At 32.7% G+C, this 21,970-nt stretch overlaps 1 protein-coding gene across 1 annotated transcript; it reads left to right on the forward strand.

Moving 5' to 3' along the window:
- The first annotated feature begins 420 nt into the window (after positions 1-420).
- Positions 421-20,170, forward strand: LOC149906093 (integrin alpha-PS3-like). The gene is made up of 25 exons (XM_090105374.1): positions 421-496; positions 1,551-1,689; positions 2,479-2,579; positions 3,146-3,213; positions 3,364-3,415; positions 3,846-3,956; positions 4,581-4,661; positions 5,315-5,407; positions 7,115-7,200; positions 7,637-7,846; positions 11,048-11,147; positions 11,577-11,750; positions 12,539-12,636; positions 13,260-13,347; positions 13,850-13,992; positions 14,319-14,527; positions 15,656-15,872; positions 16,611-16,771; positions 17,094-17,175; positions 17,666-17,761; positions 18,024-18,174; positions 18,731-18,806; positions 18,898-19,009; positions 19,567-19,638; positions 20,040-20,170. The coding sequence occupies exons 1-25, from the start codon at positions 484-486 to the stop codon at positions 20,139-20,141; spliced, it is 2,835 nt and encodes a 944-aa protein (XP_089961500.1). The 5' UTR covers positions 421-483; the 3' UTR covers positions 20,142-20,170.
- Positions 20,171-21,970: the final 1,800 nt, after the last annotated feature.

Here is a 21,970-nt window from a genome sequence, read left to right on the forward strand (position 1 = left end):
TTATACTATGACTAGCTTCCGCCCACGACTTAGTACGTGCATCCCTGTTTTTCCCCGTTCCCGCAAGAATTTCGGGAAATCCTTTCCTAGCAGATGCCTACGTCCTAACATCTACCTGCATGCCAAATTTCAGCCCGATACGTCCAGTGGTTTGGGCTGTGCGTTGATAGATCACTATATTAGTCACCATTGAGTTTTATATAATATATATATAGATTTTTATTTAATTTAAATATACACAAATCAGATATATTTAATGGTGATACTTACTTCCTCAATCCTAATATTAATTTTATTACTGTGGAATCTCATGCTTTAATTATGTTAGGATTAGTTATCAATATTACAAGGAAAATACCATATAAATTATAGAACATTGCTTCAAAACAATATCAACTTAAATGTTTCCTCATGTACGTCAATTATTTACGTGATGTGAAACATTTTGGATGCTTTTACGCATTTTATACTTATATATAAAAAATGACGAAACTGAGTGAGTACTGTAAATTCTTATAAAAAACGCTATAATTCTATTTCTATTGTGAAATGTACTTTATGTTTTTAAATTAAGGCGCAAACAAAGGATTCGTTCCTTAGTAATCTTATATATAAAAATGAATCGCAAAATGTGTTGGTAAGCGCATAACTCGAGAACGGCTGAACCGATTTCGATAAATTTTTTTTTATTATATTCCTTGAAGTACGAGGATGGTTTTTATGTAGAGAAAACGTAAACATGTACCACGGGCGAAGCCGGGGCGGACCGCTAGTCTTATATATAAAAATGAATCGCAAAATGTGTTGGTAAGCGCATAACTCGAGAACGGGTGGACCGATTTCGATAATTCTTTTTTTATTATATTCCTTGAAGTACCAGGATGGTTCTTACGTAGAGAAAACATATATATGTACCACGGGCGAAGCCGGGGCGGACCGCTAGTGTTTAATAAAAGAGCTTTGAATTATAAAGGAAATAGGACTAAAAGACTGTGATTAAGTTCTATAAGGAAGAAAATTAAAAATCATTAAAGATTATTAATTTTAATGAACTATGAAAAGCGCGAAATGTTACATATTTATATACATACTAGCGGTCCGCCCCGGCTTCGCCCGTGGTACATGTTTACGTTTTCTCTACATAAGAACCATCCTCGTACTTCAAGGAATATAATAAAAAAAGAATTATCGAAATCGGTTCAGCCGTTCTCGAGTTATGCGCTTACCAACACATTTTGCGATTCATTTTTTATATATAAGATTTTGTTGTATAATTTTTTACATGTTACCACATATTATTAAGAAATTGTTATGTAATGTTTAGGTAGGTACAATATGAAAATATAATACCAATAATTATTAATTTGAAAAGAAAACTACTTACACATTCAATTTTAAACCTGCGGAAAATATAAGACACTATACTTATACTAATTCTCTATTTGCACACAGTCCTGACTCCTGACTCATGAGCTATATTTTTTCTATCTCTATGAAAACCTGGCAAAGCAATGATGTAAGCTTACCTATAATTATTTCATGTGTTTCAGATATAATTCTTTTAGCTATAATATCGATGGTTCATAGTTTCTACCACATTCCATCTATGAAACAGTTCCGTCCGCAAATACCATTGAAGGAAGATGCTCTTTTTGGATACAGTATAGCTTACCAAGCTTCTACCAAAAGGTAACAATAAGAAATGTAATCTATACTAATATTATAAACCTGAAGAGTTTGTTTGTTCTCCGCTCCTGTTAGTCTTAGCGTGATAATATAATAGCCAACATTATAAATATTCCTCGTTAAATTGGCTATTTAACACTGAAATAATTTTTCAAACCGGACCAGTAATTCCTGAAGTCGTGGGCGGAAGCTAGTATTAGTATAGAAGTATAGATTGTTTACTTTTCGATAGTTTTAGGTATAGACACTGATTAATAATTATTGAGGGTGTTATTGATCATCTATCGAATCTATAACATTCCATGGGGCAATAATATTCTTATTTGAATGTATTTAAACCGCATTACATAATAACCGGAAAAATATTAGAATAATTAATTTTATGACCGTACCGACGATGAGTTCTTTTGGTATGGTTTTGGTAGTGTGGAAGTTTTAAATGTAGGTATATGGATTATTAGTTAACATATTCTACTATTATTAAAATAAACAATAATGTGAGATAACCCATTGAGCCCCGAACGGCCAGATCCGGCCGCGACACAATAGATTTTCTATTGTGTCTGTGATTCCGGGGCCTTTTTTTTTTTTTTTATAGTCGGGAAATCTTCCAAAGATACCCACGGCCCCCGGGGAAGGAGCCGTGGGTTATGTCGGATTCTTACCGACTAAAACCCCACTGTGTTCCGTCGAGCCGCTTTAATGATGGGGCCGCGGGTATTTGTTAGAATTCTTCCGCGACCAGATGGAATAAATGAAGTTATTTAAATAAACAATAATGTGATCTTTCAGGTTGTTTATAAGTGCTCCAAGAGCAGACCACATTGGAAAAGTATTTACTATGGATGAAAATGGAAATATGACTAAAATCTCATTTTACATTATAGAAAAAAGTAAGTAGTACATATTTCAGATATTTTATACCGTATTTGGCCTATTATCCGTTATCTTAATATATATAAATCTCGTGTCACAATGTTTGTCCTCAATGAACTGCTAAACCACTTAACCGATTATAATTAAATTCCCAGACCATGTGTAGTTCGATCCAACTTGAGAGATAGGATAGTTTAAACATGTAGGTACCCCGGGCGAAGCCGGGGCGGACCACTAGTTAATTACTAGATTTCCGGCCGAGGCGTCGCCCGCGTTTTCAAAGAAAAACCCATATTGTTCCCGTTCTTGTGTGATTTCCGGGACAAAAAGTAGCCAATGTCTTATTCTGGGTCTTCAGCTACCGACAAACCAAATTTTATTGTAATCGGTCCAGTTGTAATTGCGTAAAAAAATAACAAACATTCATCCATTCATCCATCCGACCTCATAAACTTTCGCATTTATAATATCAGAAGGATTTCCGTAAAATGTATGTTGATTCTGTTCTCATTCTGTTTCGAATCCACATTGGTTTTCTTATTATATTTAACACGATTTTATTCATTTGGTTGTTTATTTTTAGTGAACATTTCTGCGAAACAAAACCTCTGGCTTGGTGCGACTGTGAGGGCTACGAACGCTTTCTTTGTGGTAAATATATGTTTTTTTTTTATACAATATAAATTGTACACAGAGTAATTATGCTTTCGGTTTGAAATGATTGTTCATAATGTATTTTATCTCTCTTAAAATATATTGTGATGTTGTTTCCGATTTTTCATAACATTAATAATTTTTCAGACATGCGCACCACGATATATGGAAATGAAGTATCCATCATGGAAAGATAAAGGTAAGGAAAGAATAAGCTGTCAAGTTTTTTTTCACTCTAAGGGAAGCATAATTATTGATAATATTTGATGAATGTGTTTTTGTTGAACCAATCATATCGCTTCATTTATTTTGAAGTTTGAAGCGTTTAGCGTTGGAATCGATACTATTGGTTATTTACAAATATATTCCTTAATACACATCCTCGCACATTATTTGTGGAAAAGCACCCTAACATTAGCTACTAAAAACATTAATTGAAATAAGAATGTTTGTAATACTGTACTATTTGGTCATGATTCGTAGTACTTAGTGTATGTACTACGAAACAAGATTTGTAAAATTGCATGAATTGGTTAGGCGGCTTAAATTATAAATTCACAGCCTTATTTTTCAATAATTTTTCTAGAAGGTATATTGCATTTAAAAAAGGTATTTTTTCCAAAATATAGAGAGATCTATGGCCACTTTGGGGATATGCTTCATACAAGCTGTTAATGCTGATTTGCACAGATTGAAAAGCGTTCAAACAAAAGACAGAGCAACGTTTGGTAACAAATTTGGTACGTATATTTGGCATACTTATCTTAATGATTATTAAAAGCTATAGTTTTATGGAATTTGGCTGGTATCTAGGGTCTGCAGAAACTAGATAATCCATGCATATCAGTATTTTGTAAGTATCATTTAAGCTATATTATATCTATACTGTTTTCTTTACCGAGAAGACAATATTCTAGAAAATTCTACTGATTTTGTCCTCTAGAGTCTATAGGGCAAAAACTACGAGCAAGAAAGCCAAGTATTTCCGTAGCAATTTTAAAATATATCGTCCACTATAATATTTTGTAGTCTATGTGACAAAAAATATTTTTTTATATAGTTATGTATGAATTTAATGTTTTTTAATTGTATGAATTTAATTGTATTGAATGTAATTTTATAATACGTATTAATAATATAGTTTCTAAGATTAATGTATACTAACACAAATATGGATGAATATTTGGAAATAAAAAATAATTTATTTATTATTATTTATTTATATTTTATACTCATTACTTAATTACATAAAGACGTAGCAAAAGTGCAAACAAATAAATGTCAATTCAAAATCACAAATACAATGCCTTTCAATTATTATTGGAATCCTATATTCTTGTTTCATTTAAATATTTATTTTTCAGAGTACAGAATGGACTCATTTGGTTGGGAAATTCAATTAGACAAGGAAATGGAAGTTATTTTGGGGAGTCCTATCCAACGAGGTATACACAAAATTATGATTATTTTAATTGTTTCTAAAAGACGTGTTGCTAGACAAATAAAACATATAATTTACTCCATTTTATTCGACTCCTTTCGTGTTTCTTTTAAAGAGATTAATAATATATAATTAAAACTTATAATCTCTATATTAATTATAAAATTCTCGTCTCACAATGTAAGTTTCCGTACCTACTCCTCCAAAACGGCTGGACCTATTCCCATGAAGTCTTGTATGCCTATTGGATAGATCTAAGAATCGGCCAAAATCTATTTTTCTTACCCCTGTGACAAGAGTACGAAAAAAGTTTTCCGAGACAGTTAGTTTACCATATAATATTTAATTTGACGCTACAAAATTCAATACAGGACATCTTATACAATTCTAGGTAAGTTTGTTGCATATTGAACAATCTGGTAAAGGATACACATAAGTGGGTTGGCACATTCGGTTCGTTTCCCTATTTGTAGAACGTCAAAGCTGAAAGCGGGCCTCTTCCCTCACTATGCATTGTAGGTATACATCACAATACAGGGTGCTACATTCCCTATTGTTCAAATTAAAATAGCTTTAAGAAGTATTTCAGAAAACTAGTTATATTACCAATGTATGTCTAAGAAATGTCTATCATACTACTCTGATTAAAAATTGCAGGTCAAGTGTTAATTTATAAAAATCCTCTAAGTGCAGACAATCCTAAACTAATATCGAAAACACAGCCAAGGGATGCAGTTGATCACAATTATGGTATGAATATCTAAATTTAAAATAAAATAAATATTTTAAATATTTCAGGACAATTTTCACACACGGCACGATCTAATCCCATACTAAGCTTTCGCTTGTGTTATGGAAACCAGATGGCTGATAAACATACATATATAATTTAAAATAAATACTTATATAGATTATTTTTCCGACCCAAATATCGACCAATAGAATTGCACCATTCGACGTCACGTGGTACAACCTACATGGTATTATACTGATAATTTTTTGAAAATTTTCTCTGGTCGTTGACGTCAAACTGACAGGTTCAATTCAATTGTGAAATTATTGGCCGACATTTGGGACGGAAAAATAATCTCCCGAATACCACACGAGCTTCAAAATTATCTGGCATTTCCCTCAAGGTTCCCTGCAAACAAATAAAGTCGTCAAGTTTTTCAGGAAAAATCACTCGCGCTTCGCGCTCGTGATTTTTTAACCTTGACTAAAAACTTGACTCCTTCATTTGTTTGCAACGAACCTATCGGAAAATACCCGATAATTTTGAAGCTCTTGTGGTAATTAACTTGTTCATCTTATATTCTAAATAAATTATCTATGTTCATCACACAAATATTTGCCTCAGGTGGGAATCGAATCCACGACCTCTGGCCTGGAAGGCAGCCAAGCCAACCGGTCAGTCAATATATAATTATATATATTTTTTTAAATATCAAGAAAATATTCTAATTTGTATGAGGTTACTTGTATGTATTACTCGTACTTAAGAATAGTTTGCGTAAAGATGAATGGGGAATTTAGCCTCGTTTATTCACCCCTCATCATGATCCAATAACTAATTACAATCCGCGCAGAATAGTCCATTGAATGAGTCCCTCCTAAAGGCTTCCATGGAGGAATGTGTTTATTTTACCAATTATAGACCTAATTAAGAGCAATCTATCAGTACTGGTCACAAGTTGCACATTTGAGTTTTTTGGAAGAAAGAAATATTTTTTGATCGATTGATGTGGAAATTGTTTGAGCCAAAATCATGTTTTACCGCGTATAACTCAGAAACGGTAGGATATAGGAAAAAATGATTCAGGTACAACTTGTAGATAATTTTATGGCCTTTCAACTTTTCCTTGAAAGTTTTTCTCTAACATGTACCGTTTTTGAGATTTAAGCGAAAAATGAAAAAATGGACCCATTTCCCCCCTCCCCCCACTCCGGGGCTCCTCCTAGTGGCCCGGGGTTTTAGTATGTTTATTACCTAGGGACTCTTGACATGTTTCCGAAGAAACATCTTACGTTACTAACTCACGCACTCTAGAACTTTTTATTCAATGTACTAGAATTCTTTTCGGATGGTAAAAATTGTCACTATTTAGCATGGTAGAGAAGACTGATTACATAACAATTTTTAAAACCTAAAAATAAAATAATAAAAATAAAATTCAAATGAATTTTAATAACAATATGGCCCATCGCAAGGTTGTCATAATGTTTTTATAAATTTTGTCTTAAAAATATTAACGATGAATGAAATTTGCGGACTTTCCTTGGATTTATTTATGAAACTGTTATGGTTTTTAAATAGATACTTCAACCGGCTTTTCTTCTTCTTTATGTACCTAGAGATAATTTTAAACATGATGTGGGTATTTCTAAAATTTTAAGAATGATAACCCTTAGAACCATATTTAAAATTTAATTTAATAATCATTTCAATAAGTTTTTCAGGTTATGGCATAACAACTGGAAGATTCTTTACAAATGAATCGTTGTTTGCAATAAGTTCAACGTTTGGAGATATCGGAATTGGAAAGGTAAGATTTTCCTTGACAAAGATATGAATACGAAATTTCAGGAAGTTGCGGTTCGTCCTTTAGAAAATTACATTATCAATATAAGTCAAATCTGTTATCTGAATATCAAATCAGAGTTTAGAAACTGCTATGATCATAATAGATTTCTTTCTATTGAAAATTTGTAAGTACCTACACTTTTCTATAAAAATTATAATCGGACAAAAGTCCGACATATATTGTTTATTTTTGGTTTAAATTTTCATTTAGTACTGGGGTAATAAAATATAGAGATTATGGAAATCATACCGAAAATAAAAAAGAAAGTTATTGAACATCGAAAATAAAAACAACCAAAATAGTTAAAACAATTTACTTGAACAATAGAGAAACGAGAGAAACAATGTTTCCTTCGATTTTACATGATCTTACAATAAACGTAATTACGTAATTTCAGGTATTTTTCTTCAACAAGAAATACACCAACATTCAGACGATAATAAACGACCAAGTGGGTATCATGTTTGGTGCCGCGCTATGTGCTCTAAGGTTGAACGTTAACTATGATTCGCTACTCATTGGTGCTCCAACATATGCTGAGAATATAGATAGTAATGACGCAGGAGCAGTGTATGTTTATGTACCCGATTCAGACTATAACGCTAATGTGAGTAAAATGATTAGTTAATATCTATACCACAGAATAATAACTAGTAGCTATCTATACTATATTATTATATTAATACCAGCTGCGCCCCACCGTTTCACCTGCGTGGCTCCGCTTCTGTTTGTCTTAGCGTGATTGAATTTGAAATTATTTGAAAAAAAATTCGGTGTAATATAGCCCATTTATTGAGGACTTTACTTAATATTACCTAGGGACTCTTGACATGTTTCCGAAGAAACATCTTACGTTACTAACTCACGCACTCTAGAACTTTTTATTCAATGTACTAGAATTCTTTTCGGATGGTAAAAATTGTCACTATTTAGCATGGTAGAGAAGACTGATTACATAACAATTTTTAAAACCTAAAAATAAAATAATAAAAATAAAATTCAAATGAATTTTAATAACAATTTTTTGTTTTGTATGTATTTCTTTTTTTACCACGAATAAATGAATTCTATTCTATTCTATTCTATTCTAATATTATAAAAGAAATGTTTGAGTTTGTTGGTTTGATCAAGAATTACAGGGACAGTTCAAACGAATTTTGCGTTGGATTTGAGTTTGTTGGTTTCATCAAGAATTACAGGGACAGTTCAAACGAATTTTGCATTGGATAGAATACTCTACAGGTAAATTAGCTTGGAGAAATTTTTGCATATGTAGTGGTGTGTATATTACTCAGATCTTAGAGCGCGTTTCCACTATATCGTTCTGGCCCATACAAAAATGTTTCGATATCCTAACATTACTATTTAATTTTATACTTATTCCTAGCAACACTTTTGTTTTCAATAAAAACAAGTTTTTATTTGAAAGAAAATGGTTTTGACTTTATAAAAAAAAAATATATCATTCAATTTTACGTCCTTGAGCAAACGACAAGGCGACTACCGTGAAACAATAAAATATCGTGTCCATAATAATTTGTTTCATAATTAATATTTGACCATAATAATTACGAAACAAAACAAATAAATAAATCGTCACTTGATAGTGGAAAGTGGAAACACGCACAAAACCAGAATAAACCAGTTTACGCTGTCCGCAGGTGCCGCGTGCAGTCGTTTGGTAGCGTTAGAACATAAAGCACATTTCATTCAAAAATTATAATTATTATGTACGTAGTTTAATTGATAAATTTTGTATTTGTTGATTGTTGTTATTATTTGTTATTATTGTTATAATATTTGTTGAAGTGAATTACATGTCCCGCAGCCGGAGGCCCCAAATGAAAACTCAGATGTACTTAAAAACTACATTTAATAGCTAAAATGAGACTTTTACACCCATGTCTGCACGATGCAGACCGGAGTTAAAGAATGAATTTATACAGTTTAATAATTATAAAGACGTAAGCTTGGATGCTAACTAAGGGAAATCGCATCCACATTCTATTCCCGTGCGAACGGCGTATTCAGCAGTTTTGTATGAAGGCAGGGCCATAACTAGTGTTTAATTTGTGTGTAAGTGTTGTAACTTTATATTGTTAATTCAATATGGCTCCAGTGTTAAAACATGGTCGAGGCAAGCCTTTGACTTCTCAAACTAAAGAATTAAACTTTAAATGTCGTTTCTTTTTCAGGTTAGTAAATTTTTCATTTTAGTAACATTGTTAATGTAAAAGTTATATGTATGTTAAATGAGCAAATATTCAAATAAAGTCTCATCTTTTTCAGAGGAGAAACACATATAGTTTAATTTAAAATCCCTTATATATACAGGGTTACTTGTAAAACACCGGCAACCTCGCAGGACAAGATAGCTAACATCATAAGTAACAACATTTCGACTTTTGATAATTTGTTAGATTTTATTTTCATACAAAAATAAATATTCATTTAATTTTCCGTCTGAATATTATAAACTCTACGCCTCCCAAAAATTACGTAAACAAAAAGCGAACGAGAGGGGGAAGGGGGCGTCGCGTCGTCCATCCGATAATTAATAGAACATAGACTTACAAATGTAAGGAGAGTACAATAAAAGTTTAAAAAATCATTTAAAAATAATTTATTGCGTTATGCCAAAAGTCGTAGAACAAATGTTGTTACTTATGATGTTAGCTATCATGTCCTGCGAGGTTGCTGGTGTTTTACAAGTAACCCTGTATAAAATAAAAACTAAAAATAAAATGTTGTTTTATTTTATTTGCTGACCATACACTACTACAAACGCAAAAATTTCTCCAAGCTAATTTACCTGTAAGTCTCTCTATATTACTTACTAGCGGTCCGCCCCGGCTTCGCCCGTGGTACATATTTACGTTTTCTCTACATAAGAACCATCCTCGTACTTCAAGGAATATAATAAAAAAGAATTATCGAAATCGGTTCAGCCGTTCACACGTGATGCCGTGATAACGCGAAACGGGTGCAGACCCGCCGCCTTTTTATAGCTCCCGCCGCGAAGCGCGTCGAACGCGGCAACTGATACACAAAAATAATCCTTATGGCATGATTCTGTATTCACGCGCGATGACTTATAGCGTATTTCATGTATAACTTTGGTGTTTCTACACCGATTTACATGATTCTTTTACTATAACCTGCCCAGGAGTATGAAGAATAATTGTGCCAAATTTGGTTAAAATCCATCGTGTAGTTTTTGATTCTATAACGAATATACAGACAGACAGACAGACAGACAGACAGACAAAAATTTTACTTATTGCATTTTTGGCATCAGTAGCGATCCCTTATCACCCCTTCATAGTTTTTTTTTTAATATATTTCATGTACAGAATTGGCCTCTCTACAGATTTATTATAAGTATAGATTAATATCGCGTTTATATTATTTGAAGTTATTAACAAATAGTACAAATCACGGAATATTACTTTTAAGGGCATCGGATGATACGATTTATTGTAGGGTATACAAGAGAAAATATAGACAGAATTATTGTTAACGTATTTATTGAACTCGGTAATCTATATATATATAAAACTCAAAGGTGACTGATATAGTGATCTATCAACGCACAGCCCAAACCACTGGACGTATCGGGCTGAAATTTGGCATGCAGGTAGATGTTAGGACGTAGGCATCCGCTAAGAAAGGATTTACCGAAATTCTTGCGGGAACGGGGAAAAACGGGGATGCACGTACAAAGTCGTGGGTGAAAGCTAGTATTTCATTATGATTGTCAAAGAATAAATTGGTTGTTTATATCAGTAGGTATTTGTTTGTTTTGCAGAGATTAGTTTTCAAAAAGATAATAAAAGCTACGGAACCCGGAGGCTATTTTGGCAATTCGATACTTAATTTGGGTGATATGGATGGAGATGGAAAAGATGGTAAGTAAAACAAGGAAAAATAAACATCTTTTTTAACAAGAAGATTATCTTATAGAATTTTAGGAGTTTATTTTATAAAATAACAATATTATTTTTTAACTAGCTAGTAGCTACCTATCAAAACATAAACTATGTAAGTAAGTAAGCTAAATCCCAAAATACATAATTGGGATTTACACACAATTCATAATTTTACATCACCATAGTTCATAATAATATACTTGAATACATTCTACTACGATCGAATCAACTCTTATTACTTTAATATCTACCTTCTGTCAGCTGGACAAATTTCTCCACACATTCCAAGGAATATAATTTATATTCTTGACTTTCTGAATGTTTAGAAATTAAAGACTTTTTAACGGATTTTAAACGCGATTTATTCATTATATTCTTTTCCCGATGTTTCGAATGTTTATTCTCCAGAAGTGGCAATAGCAGCTCCATATGAAGACAACGGAGCGGGGGCTGTGTATATTTATTCAGGCCATTCGCTCCTCAATCAACCAACTACCTATCGAGTTAGGATAAAGCCAGAAGGATTTCGCTCGTTTGGCTTCAGTATGACACCCGTTGAAAATCAAGAAAACGGATGCAATGGTAAGCTTGATTCTTATTCATCAGTGTATAAGAGGAATTTGATGGCATTTTTAAAGTTAAATTAGTATGAACAGACTCAAGCAAAAAAACATGTTACCTAAAAAATGCTAAATGCTTTTTTTAGGGACGCCGCGCCGTGTTAATATAGACCAAAGATTTTATTTATTTATTATAATGCTTTGACCGCCACCATGGTACAGTGGTTGACGCGTGAGCGTAGCAGCGAGGGGTCCTGGGTTCGATTCCCGGTGGAGACGGAGAAAAAAAAATGTCTCGTTCTGGCAGGACAAAGAAGGCTGATCACCTACTTGTCCCTAAAGGAAATGGATCAGTAAAACAGATGTATAATCTCATCATCTGCCCTTTACCCCATTAGGACTTCACTTTTTTATATACTTTACTAGCTTTCCACCCGCAGCTTCACCCGCGCAGTCAAAGAAAAACCCGCATAGTTCCCGTTCCCGTGGGATTTCCGGGATTGCGTCATTTTCCCGGGATAAAAAGTAGCCTATGTCCTTTCTCGGGTATCGAAATATCTCTATACCAAATTTCATGCAAATTGGTTCAGTAGTTAAGGCGTGATTGAGTAACAGACAGACAGACAGAGTTACTTTCGCATTTATAATATTAGTATGGATTTATTATTAAAACCATTATTTCTCTTTCAGTTATGGTATACTTAAGATCACTTTCTCCATTGCTCTAATTAATAATTGATTAATGAATTACAATTTGGTGTTAAGATAAATTGCAATTAATTGACTTAATTAAAGTTCCTTAATTTGTAGATTTATCCATCGGAGCTCCGTACAGTAACAGCGTGTTTCTTTTGCAATGCATGGCTTCTGTGACAGTCCAATTGAGAGCAATACTTCCAAGCTTTCAGGTAAAAAATAAATACTCTATACGCTTTTACGATTAAAATTATATGAAGCAATTAATGTTATTACATTAATAATTGATTGTCATCCATTGTCATAATTTCGACTCTCCCTATATGAGTCAAATTTACTAGACCTACGACCAAGAAGCTTATATCTAATACACTGGAGATTTCAGTATGAACATTAACTTGTAACAAGAAAATATGACCTTGAATGACGCCTGCATGTTTTTTTATCCCTTTCACACCTAACTTGCCAAGTTATAATAAGTCTTGCCTACGACCTACATTAAATTCATTGATTGTATAATTACGCAATTTATAAGTTTACTAACTGTGCCCCGCGGTTTTACCCGCGTTGCTCCTTCGGTCTTAGCGTGATGATATATTATAGCCTATAGCCTCCCTCGATAAATGGGCTAACACCGAAATAATTTTTCAAATCGGAGATCAGTAGTTCCTGAGATTAGCGCGTTCAAACAAACAAACTCTTCAGCTTTATAATATAAGTATTGATTATTGAAAGCTATTTCATTTACATTCCATGTTGTTACGATCATATTCTAATAATATAATTGCTTTTGTTATTGTAATGTTTAGTTTGTGACTCTTTTCTTATTTTCTAGTTTGCGCATGCTGACAAATTGGAAAACTTTGACATGGAAGTATGTTTGGATGTAACGTATCCGGAAAAGCCAAAGGAAATTGATGCAGGTAATTTTAATTTTTAATACAATTATCTTATATATAAAATTCTCGTGTCACAATGTTAGTCTGCATACTCCTCCGAAACGGGTGGACTGATTCTCATGAAATTTTCTGTGCATATCGGGTAAGTCTGAGAATCGGCCAACATCTATTTTTCATATGTACCACGGGCGAAGCCGGGGCGGACCGCTAGTTGAATATGTATAATTTGATTATCATGAAGACTTTGAACAGATTAATATTATACAAAGAAGGGAAATACACAATTACACAGTCATGTCTGAAAAAAATGTTGAGATATCCCAATCTCAATACCTCTATCTCTCATAAAGTTATATCTGTAAAATATATTACTGATATTTAGATTATAGATAGCTAAGTTCAAAGAAAAACATGCTTATTATTATATACCATCGATAACAGTAATAAAAAACAATGAGCGCCAATATCGTGAATTATTAATAAAATTGATAAAAAACCTTACCAATTTTATTATGTTCGTTCACAGCTGTAGAAATCAAAATTGAATTATCGACTATATATTCGAAGTTAAAAGAGGGAACCGACAACGGTATTTTTTCTTACGTTGTAGCTTTGAATAAAACAGAACGGTTTTATTGTCGCAAACTGGGTGTGCAAGTGAAGATACCGGTGAGTCTAAAGATTTATATGTCAAAATTCTTAAGAAATTCTGTAGAAGACAAAATTTCAAAACTAGACGTTCTTTTCTTTCTTCTTTCTTTCTAATAGTAATTATTTATTTATAAACAAGCTACTCTCCTACTAGATCTGCATATTTTATTCTAAATACTTCGTCTTTAGAAGACAAAAAGATGTGTATTAGTTTAATTAATTATTTAACTATTGCAATTACGGTAAATTTTGTAAGTGTCTTGGTTTCAAAACCGTTCAGTCATGAAAAACTTGTAATCTTAGTATTAAAATAGTTCAGTCACTTATTAGCCCTATATTTACAGAAAAGTGAGTTCTTCCAAGTGATCGAGTACAATATAACAGCAGCTCTTCTAAATAGTCCCGACGAGTACGAAAATTATGATCCAACTCGAGTTCTCTTGAGCGAGAGAAGTCGGTTGTCAATAAGAGGCAAGGAGTCGGTATCGACGTGTGGAGCTGCTAAATCTGTTTGTGTGCCTAACCTTGTGCCTACAGTTACGTCTTCTATGAAGTAAGTATTGTGCTGGTACTAACATAGATAGACCAGTGATGTTCTAGACAAATAGACGGTTTTAAATTGTTGTCTTATTAATTTAAATCTTATTATATCATATTATTAGTTGCAATGAGAAATATTGTTTAGTTGAAGGCTAAAAATCGTTTCATACTTGATAAATTTAAGGCAATTATAATTAGTAGGTACAGTTTTGGGTTATGCATCAATTTAATTTTGTAATTATTTTTATTAGTCTTTAAAACAAATGAGGAACCTTTCAGTTAAGTTTAAGCACAGAATACATAGTAGCTAAACGCTACAGCCCCCCTATTCAAGTGGCTTTCTGTTAGCGTAGCGTTCAATAGAATAGACTACGAATGTATGAGATACGAATATAATTACAAATATATATAATACTAGCGGTCCGCCCCGGCTTCGCCCGTGGTACATATTTACGTTTTCTCTACATAAAAACCATCCTCGTACTTCAAGGAATATAATAAAAAAAGAATTATCGAAATCGGTTCAGCAGTTCTCGAGTTATGCGCTTACCAACACATTTTGCGATTCATTTTTATATATAAGATATAATTAAATATAATTTTATAATTACATTCGTAGTCTATTCTATTGAACGCTACGCTAACAGAAAGCCACTTGACTAGGGGGGCAGAACGGACACTCTCCGCCTCCCGCCAAAATTAAACTTACCTCACCCCGCGCGATCGTGAAAAATGGGCCATATTTTTCTGCAAGGACGATACGCAACGAAGATTGACAACATTAATCAAATTGACTTAAAGTAATTTTATTATTTTGGATTTGTGATTATCGTTTTTGGTAGAAAATGGTTAGATATTGTGCTGTTTACGGATGTATTTCATCAGAAAAACGTGAATTATTTTTTTACGCTAGTCACAAATGTGCCAACCATAAAGCGTTAACACACACATTTGCAGTCTCTACAGTGTGACTGTCAAAACGATAATTTTGTATGGAGTGTCCGGGGTGTGGTTTAAATTTACTTAAAAATTTTACCTAAAACGATGAGAATTTTGAAACATTTTTAATAAAACGATGTTTTCCATAAAACAATCAAACCGAAACAATTCTAATTTCTATTACAATTCAATTTATTTTCAGATCACTCAATTCATCAACATTTGAATATTGGCTAGGGAGTAGTGAAAGGGAAAATTTCGCTATTTCTTTACAAAATAAAGGTGACCCGGCGTATTCGTCCTGTACTCACATACAGATTGAAGGGGCCAATGTTCTGACGCATCCCCGAAGTTGTAGTAAGGACGATACGATCTTTATCTGCAAACCCCGTTTACCTTTGCAGAGCGGTGATATTTGGGTATGTATAGAAATAAATAATTTAAAATCGTTTATTGATTAGATAAGGTATTCGCCTAAACTAGGAATAAGTCTGTGTTACGGCGGGGGCACACGATGCGTTGCGGCGGCGGTGCGGCGCCGGAGCGGTGTCGCTGCGTCGTCTTACATAGAAATATCTGTGGCATGTCACACGATGCGCTCCGGCGCCGCACCGGACTTGTAACCACCAAGACGAGGCGGGGAGGGGTGAATGCGGTGCGACGTCGGAGCGGCACCGCTCAGTTGTTTTGCATCACAAGGAAGGACACGCTGTGCAACGCTGCTACGACGCCGCTGCGACATAACAACGTTACGGCGCCGCACCGCTCGTGTGCCCACTGACACCAGACACGGTGAAATCTTTGCGGTGCGGCGCCGCAACGCATCGTGTGCCCCCGCCGTTAGAGACAACCTATTTGGGTTATATTATATCCCTTCTCCCTTCTCTTTTTGTAAACATTACATTAAAAATCTAACTAATATTATAAAATGCGCAAGCTACTCTGTCTGTCCTTTCTTCACGCCTAAACCATGGAACCGATTTGGATAAAATTTGGAATAGAGATTATTTGAGCCCTGAGGAAGGATTTTATCCTGGAAATCCGATCCGAAGAACACAGGCGAAGCTGCTATTGAAATTATAGTCATGCATGAGTTTAAGGCATCGTTAAACTGTAAATATTTTCGCTTAAAAATAATTTATTAAAAATTATTACAGAATATAGAAGATTTTGTAATAGAAACAGGACTATTGAATAGTAAGGATAAGTACATAAAAATAATCAACGAAGTGTACAGTCACTGCGGCAACGCTTCTGAAAAACAATATTATGAAAACACTGTTATGTTGTATCCCGACTCTAATATTCAGCTGAATGGGTAATTTTATTTACATAATATAATATTATGTATTTTATAAATATATTTTTATTTCTGTTCTGTGTGTTAGATTATTAAGATTTATATTTTTTTACATAAAACGCTTTGTATTTCTATGTATTCAAAATAGAAGTTTATTCTTATAGTAACAAACATATATTATATGATTTATATGCATACACAAAGCACATGCAATATTTATTATTAAAAATAAAAAAGTGTCCATAAAATCACCTGAAAAATAATAAAAAATAGAGGTTTTACCTACTAGTAGATAATTGGTCTGAAAAAAGATGAGACATAATATTTTCTATATTTACAGAGTAACAAATCCAAATGATATGATTAATACAACTGTAGACGAGTTAAACACGATTGAGAAGAAATTTGAACACGTTTATACTGTAAGTACCTATCAAGTTTTATTAATATTTATAGTATTAACAAGCTATCGACCCCGGCTTTACCTGTACAGTGGTGAAAATTGGTCGTAAGCGATAAGACAGATTATCATATTATCAGATGTATAGTTTGTAATTCTATACAGGACATCCATACTAATATTATAAATGCGAAAGTAACTCTGTCTGTCTGTCTGTTACTTAATCACGCCTTAACTACTGAACCAATTTGCATGAAATTTGGTATAGAGATATTTTGATACCCGAGAAAGGACATAGGCTACTTTTTACCCCGGGACATAGGATAGGTTTTATCCCGGAAATCCCACGGGAACGGGAACTCTGTGGGTTTTTCTTTGACTGCGCGGGCGAAGCCGCGGGCGAAGCCGCGGGTGGAAAGCTAGTACAGATATAAATATTCATTTTTATGTATACAGTTTGTGTTTATACTTCAGATTTCATTGTTTAATTTTTTTAAATCTGTTTTTTTCAGATAACGAATAGAGGAAAAACAAATTGGGTGGGGATGCAAAGCGAGATTGTATTCAATAATAGTTTCTACGTCGATTTCCTCAACAGTACAATATATGTAAGCTAATTATTTTACAATATTTATTCATATAAGTAATTAGTTTTGGTGAAGATTGGTTACAAAGTGAAACAAGTTAAAATGTTGTTCACAAACAACCTTTTTTGTATGTTGATTGTTTAACTATGTTTCCCCGTCTCGTTGTAGTGTTCGAAATATCGGGTTAATTAATATGATGAATAAATCACGTTTAAAATCAGTTAAACAGTCTTTAATTTCAAGATAAAAGAATACATTTCCCGCTTTTCTTGTAATTTTCCAGGCGTATCCTGAATGGGGTGCCATTGAATGTCCTGTAAGTGAAGGAAGTAATTCAAACTATGAGAACAAATTTATTTGCAATATTGGTGATATGAGACCGAATCAGAAAATAACGATATATATCAGTATCGTGACGAAAATTGGATCTTTTGGTTAGTGAAATATATCCACATTTTTAAGGTATTTTTTATGTTTTAAGTGAATGTTCGTTAGGCGCGTTGAGAGTAAAATTTCAAAGACGCGTCTTGGCAATACCGTCACGTCATAGAGTAAGGCGACGATTTTGGTATCACTGAATCTTACCAAAGAAGTTTCACTTCTGACACGTCGTGTGCTCGGGTCGGCACACACGCTCTTTTTTCATTTTTCTTTGTCATCATTTACATGATTTAAACGACAAAAAAATATTTGATGGACAAAATTAATCTCTAAAATGAATTATTATCTATTGTCTATCCATACTAATATTATAAATGCGAAAGTAACTCTGTCTGTCTGTCTGTTACTCAATCACGCCTTAACTACTGAACCAATTTGCATGAAATTTGGTATAGAGATATTTTGATACCCGAGAAAGGACATTGGATAGGTTTTATCCCGGAAATCCTACGGGAACGGGTTTTTCTGTGAAAACGCGGGCGAAGCCGCGGGCGGAAAGCTAGTTTTAAATAAGTTAATATTTTTAATAATTATCTTCTTTCCTTACAGAAGAATCGAATGATGTTAAAAACATATCAATATCAACTGCGATACATTTGATAGATGTGCAAAGCTCATGGCTAAGGTACGGAAATTTATTGCAAATGTTGTATTTTAAATACATATATAAAAGGCAGATAATAATTGTATTTTTATGTATTAAACATTATTTTCAGGCTCGAGACCATATTACTCTGTCAAACACCGTCTGTAGCTCTGTGGATTATTATCCTTGCTGTTGTATTTAGTTTGATCTTGCTTGGTATTATAGCGTATGTGCTCTATAAGGTAAGCTCTATAAAATGATTAAAAATAATATTATCTCCTATATTGTTACAACAAAACTAAATTCTTCTAATACGTTATTACCTATACTATATGAACTGATATTTTAATACTAATATATGGTCCGAAATCTTTTCTGTAGTAATATTTTAGTATCCATTTAATGAATATTCAGTCAATAAACATTTTCTTATTTACGTAGATAATAAAAAAAAAACTTTTAAATAAGGCTTGCATCATTTATAATGATGGTTATCGCAGGAACTGAACAAAATATTAAATATCTCATTTTATTTCATATACTTACTCAGTACTCACACATTTATAAAATCTAAATGGTTTATTAAAATACAACGTACTTCATTTATAATGATTACACATTATTTAAATTAATTATCTCAATAAACAGCATCGCGTATTGTAAAACAATTCTGTCATATAACGCAGAAGACAAAATTTATTTTAAATTAAAAACAGTGCGGTATTTCATCAAATTGTTAATTAAATGTTCAATATCTTATAACGATGACAATATTAATTAATCTCTGTTCCCGGCACAGTGCGGTTTTCTGCGGCGAAAGAAAAAAGGTGAACTGAAAATATTGAAGAAAGAGTACCATAGACGGAGTATGGTAAGAATTATAAGATAAGACTATGTAGTCACTCCAGGTTTTGCTTATATTTTATGCTATTTATAAAAAAAAGAGAGTTAGGTCTCGAACTAATTTAATTTCAAATTAAAAAAAAAATCGATAGGTACAATTGTTTTATCTTGAGAGCATATTTAAATTATAAATAAAGAAGGACACACATATTTTCGCGTTTTTAATAATAGTATGAATTCTTTGAAACATGTAAAGCGGTAGACATTGTATGATCAAAATACTCTTTTAAATGAGCAAATAGTGTCTGCTTTTGAGCTTTACCTTACCGACCTTCAAGACATTTTTTGATATAATAAAACAAATGACTAGTAATTACAATAGTTAGAAAGTTATTAAGTTACAAATTCGATTGTAATTTTATTTTACAGTTACGACAATCAATGCGTGCTTCTAGAATGAACACAGGAGATCATGATATCTTGATGCAACATGAAGAAAATGACCAGGAAAATAAAGAACATTCTTCATAGATTTAGTTTTAATAAAATATGTATGTAATTGACAATTTTTTTTTATTTCATAATTCTATCGTGCTTTTTCTATTCCTTTAGTTCTTTGTCATATATCACAGTTACATATTTTGTAATTAAATTATTGTAATACTGACATTATTAAAAAGAGCAACTGTGGAGTTTCTTGCCGATTCTTCTCCATAGATACTGCTTTCCGAATCGGTGGTAAATGTTAAAAATATGTAATAAATATGGCGTTTCAAAAGTGCTTCTCGAAGAAGTCTAATTGAATAAATAAAAGTTTGAGTTATATGTTTTATCAACAGTAACAGACACAGTATTGATGCTACTAAGTTCAATTTTATCTACTTGATACTTAAAATTAAAGTTCTAATCTCGGGGCATTTTGGTTTGAGCTGGTACCTAATTACTTATAGGTAATCAATTTTACCTAAGCTTTTACTATATCATTTCAAACATGAGTGATGAGTATTGGTCAAAATCTTGTGTTTACCGTTTAGTATTAGGCAAGTTTAAGAAAGAAATCACTGCTATCAAGTCAAATTATTGAATTTTTAGCCCGGAGTAGACCGTATCTTTACCTTCATCATAACCTCAAGGAAACATAATTTGTACGGAATCCCTACATTCAACTAAAAATAATACAGTTGTCGGCTACCACTAACCGCGTGATATATTCTCTCACTACGTACATTTTTAATAAGTAATAAACTAAATGAATCTAACATAAACTAGTTTATTAAAAGTTGCGCACTAAACAAAGCCAGCGCGGTATAACACAACATTGTTCAAAAGAAAATTAATGAATAAAACTTTAAGAATATTGCATCGAGCTTCTTAACTAGCGATTCTGTTTTTATATTTTTGTGATGGATTTTGTTAGCTTAATAACTTAAGAAATTACGGACTTTGAGGTTTATAGTGTACTAGAGGTCCGCCCCGGCTTCGCCCGTGGTACATATTTCGCAATAAAAGATAGCCTATGTCCTTTCTCGGGTATCAAAATATCTCCATACCAAATTTCATGCAAATTGGGTCAGTAGTTTAGGCGTGATTGAGTAACAGACAGACAGACAGAGTTACTTTCGCATTTATAATATTAGTTATGGATTAATAAGAAATTATTTTACTGTATACTTATACTTTACTAGCTGTTGGTCTTACCGTGATGATATATATCCTATAGCCTATAACCTTCCTCGATAAATGGGCTATCTAACACCGATATAATTTTTCTAATCGGACCAGTAGTTCCTGAGATTAGCGCGTTCAAACAAACAAACAAACAAACTCTTCAGCTTAATAATATTAGTATAGATTATATCTAAAGAGTGAATTACACACGATAAGGTATAAAGAAGATGCCTTTCAAACATCTAAATGAGAAAAAAAAATTAATTGATTTCAGTCTGTGTGCTCTACATTACACAGATGATTTCGGAACTACATATTTCACTAGATAGTTAAGTAAACAGCTAAACAGGTGAGATATTATTTAACATAATGTTTTCGTTGGGGATCGAACACCGGACCTCCCATTTTCATAATAGAATTATCAAAAACTTCCTTTCTGTGTTGATATAAAAATTTAAATTTGATGTTTAAAAAAGTGTTCGCATTCAGAAGTTATTTTTAGAGTTGTTCGTGAGTGAATTTTGAAATAATAAACGGTATATAAAATATTTTAAGCTGTGTCTACACGTGTGACACTCGCATCAATGTCAATGACAAAACTATATTTTATTCGCGGTTCTACATTTGCTTTATTTTTAGCTGTATTTAATGTATCTTTTGCATGTCATTTTTTATAAATAAAAATAGAAATT

The sequence above is a fragment of the Colias eurytheme genome, chromosome 9 (assembly GCF_061535395.1).
Source record: "Colias eurytheme isolate Ceu_HAF_F1 chromosome 9, ilColEury1 Martin Lab GWU primary, whole genome shotgun sequence".
Classification (NCBI taxonomy): Eukaryota; Metazoa; Arthropoda; class Insecta; order Lepidoptera; family Pieridae; genus Colias; species Colias eurytheme.

What these genes read in the sequence shown, in the direction of transcription:
- LOC149906093 (XM_090105374.1), top strand. An exon ending in CTACGAACGCTTTCTTTGTG is followed by an intron (nt 3,214 to 3,363) that starts GTAAATATATGT and finishes ATAATTTTTCAG; the next exon opens with ACATGCGCACCACGATATAT. An exon ending in GTGCAAAGCTCATGGCTAAG is followed by an intron (nt 18,807 to 18,897) that starts GTACGGAAATTT and finishes CATTATTTTCAG; the next exon opens with GCTCGAGACCATATTACTCT.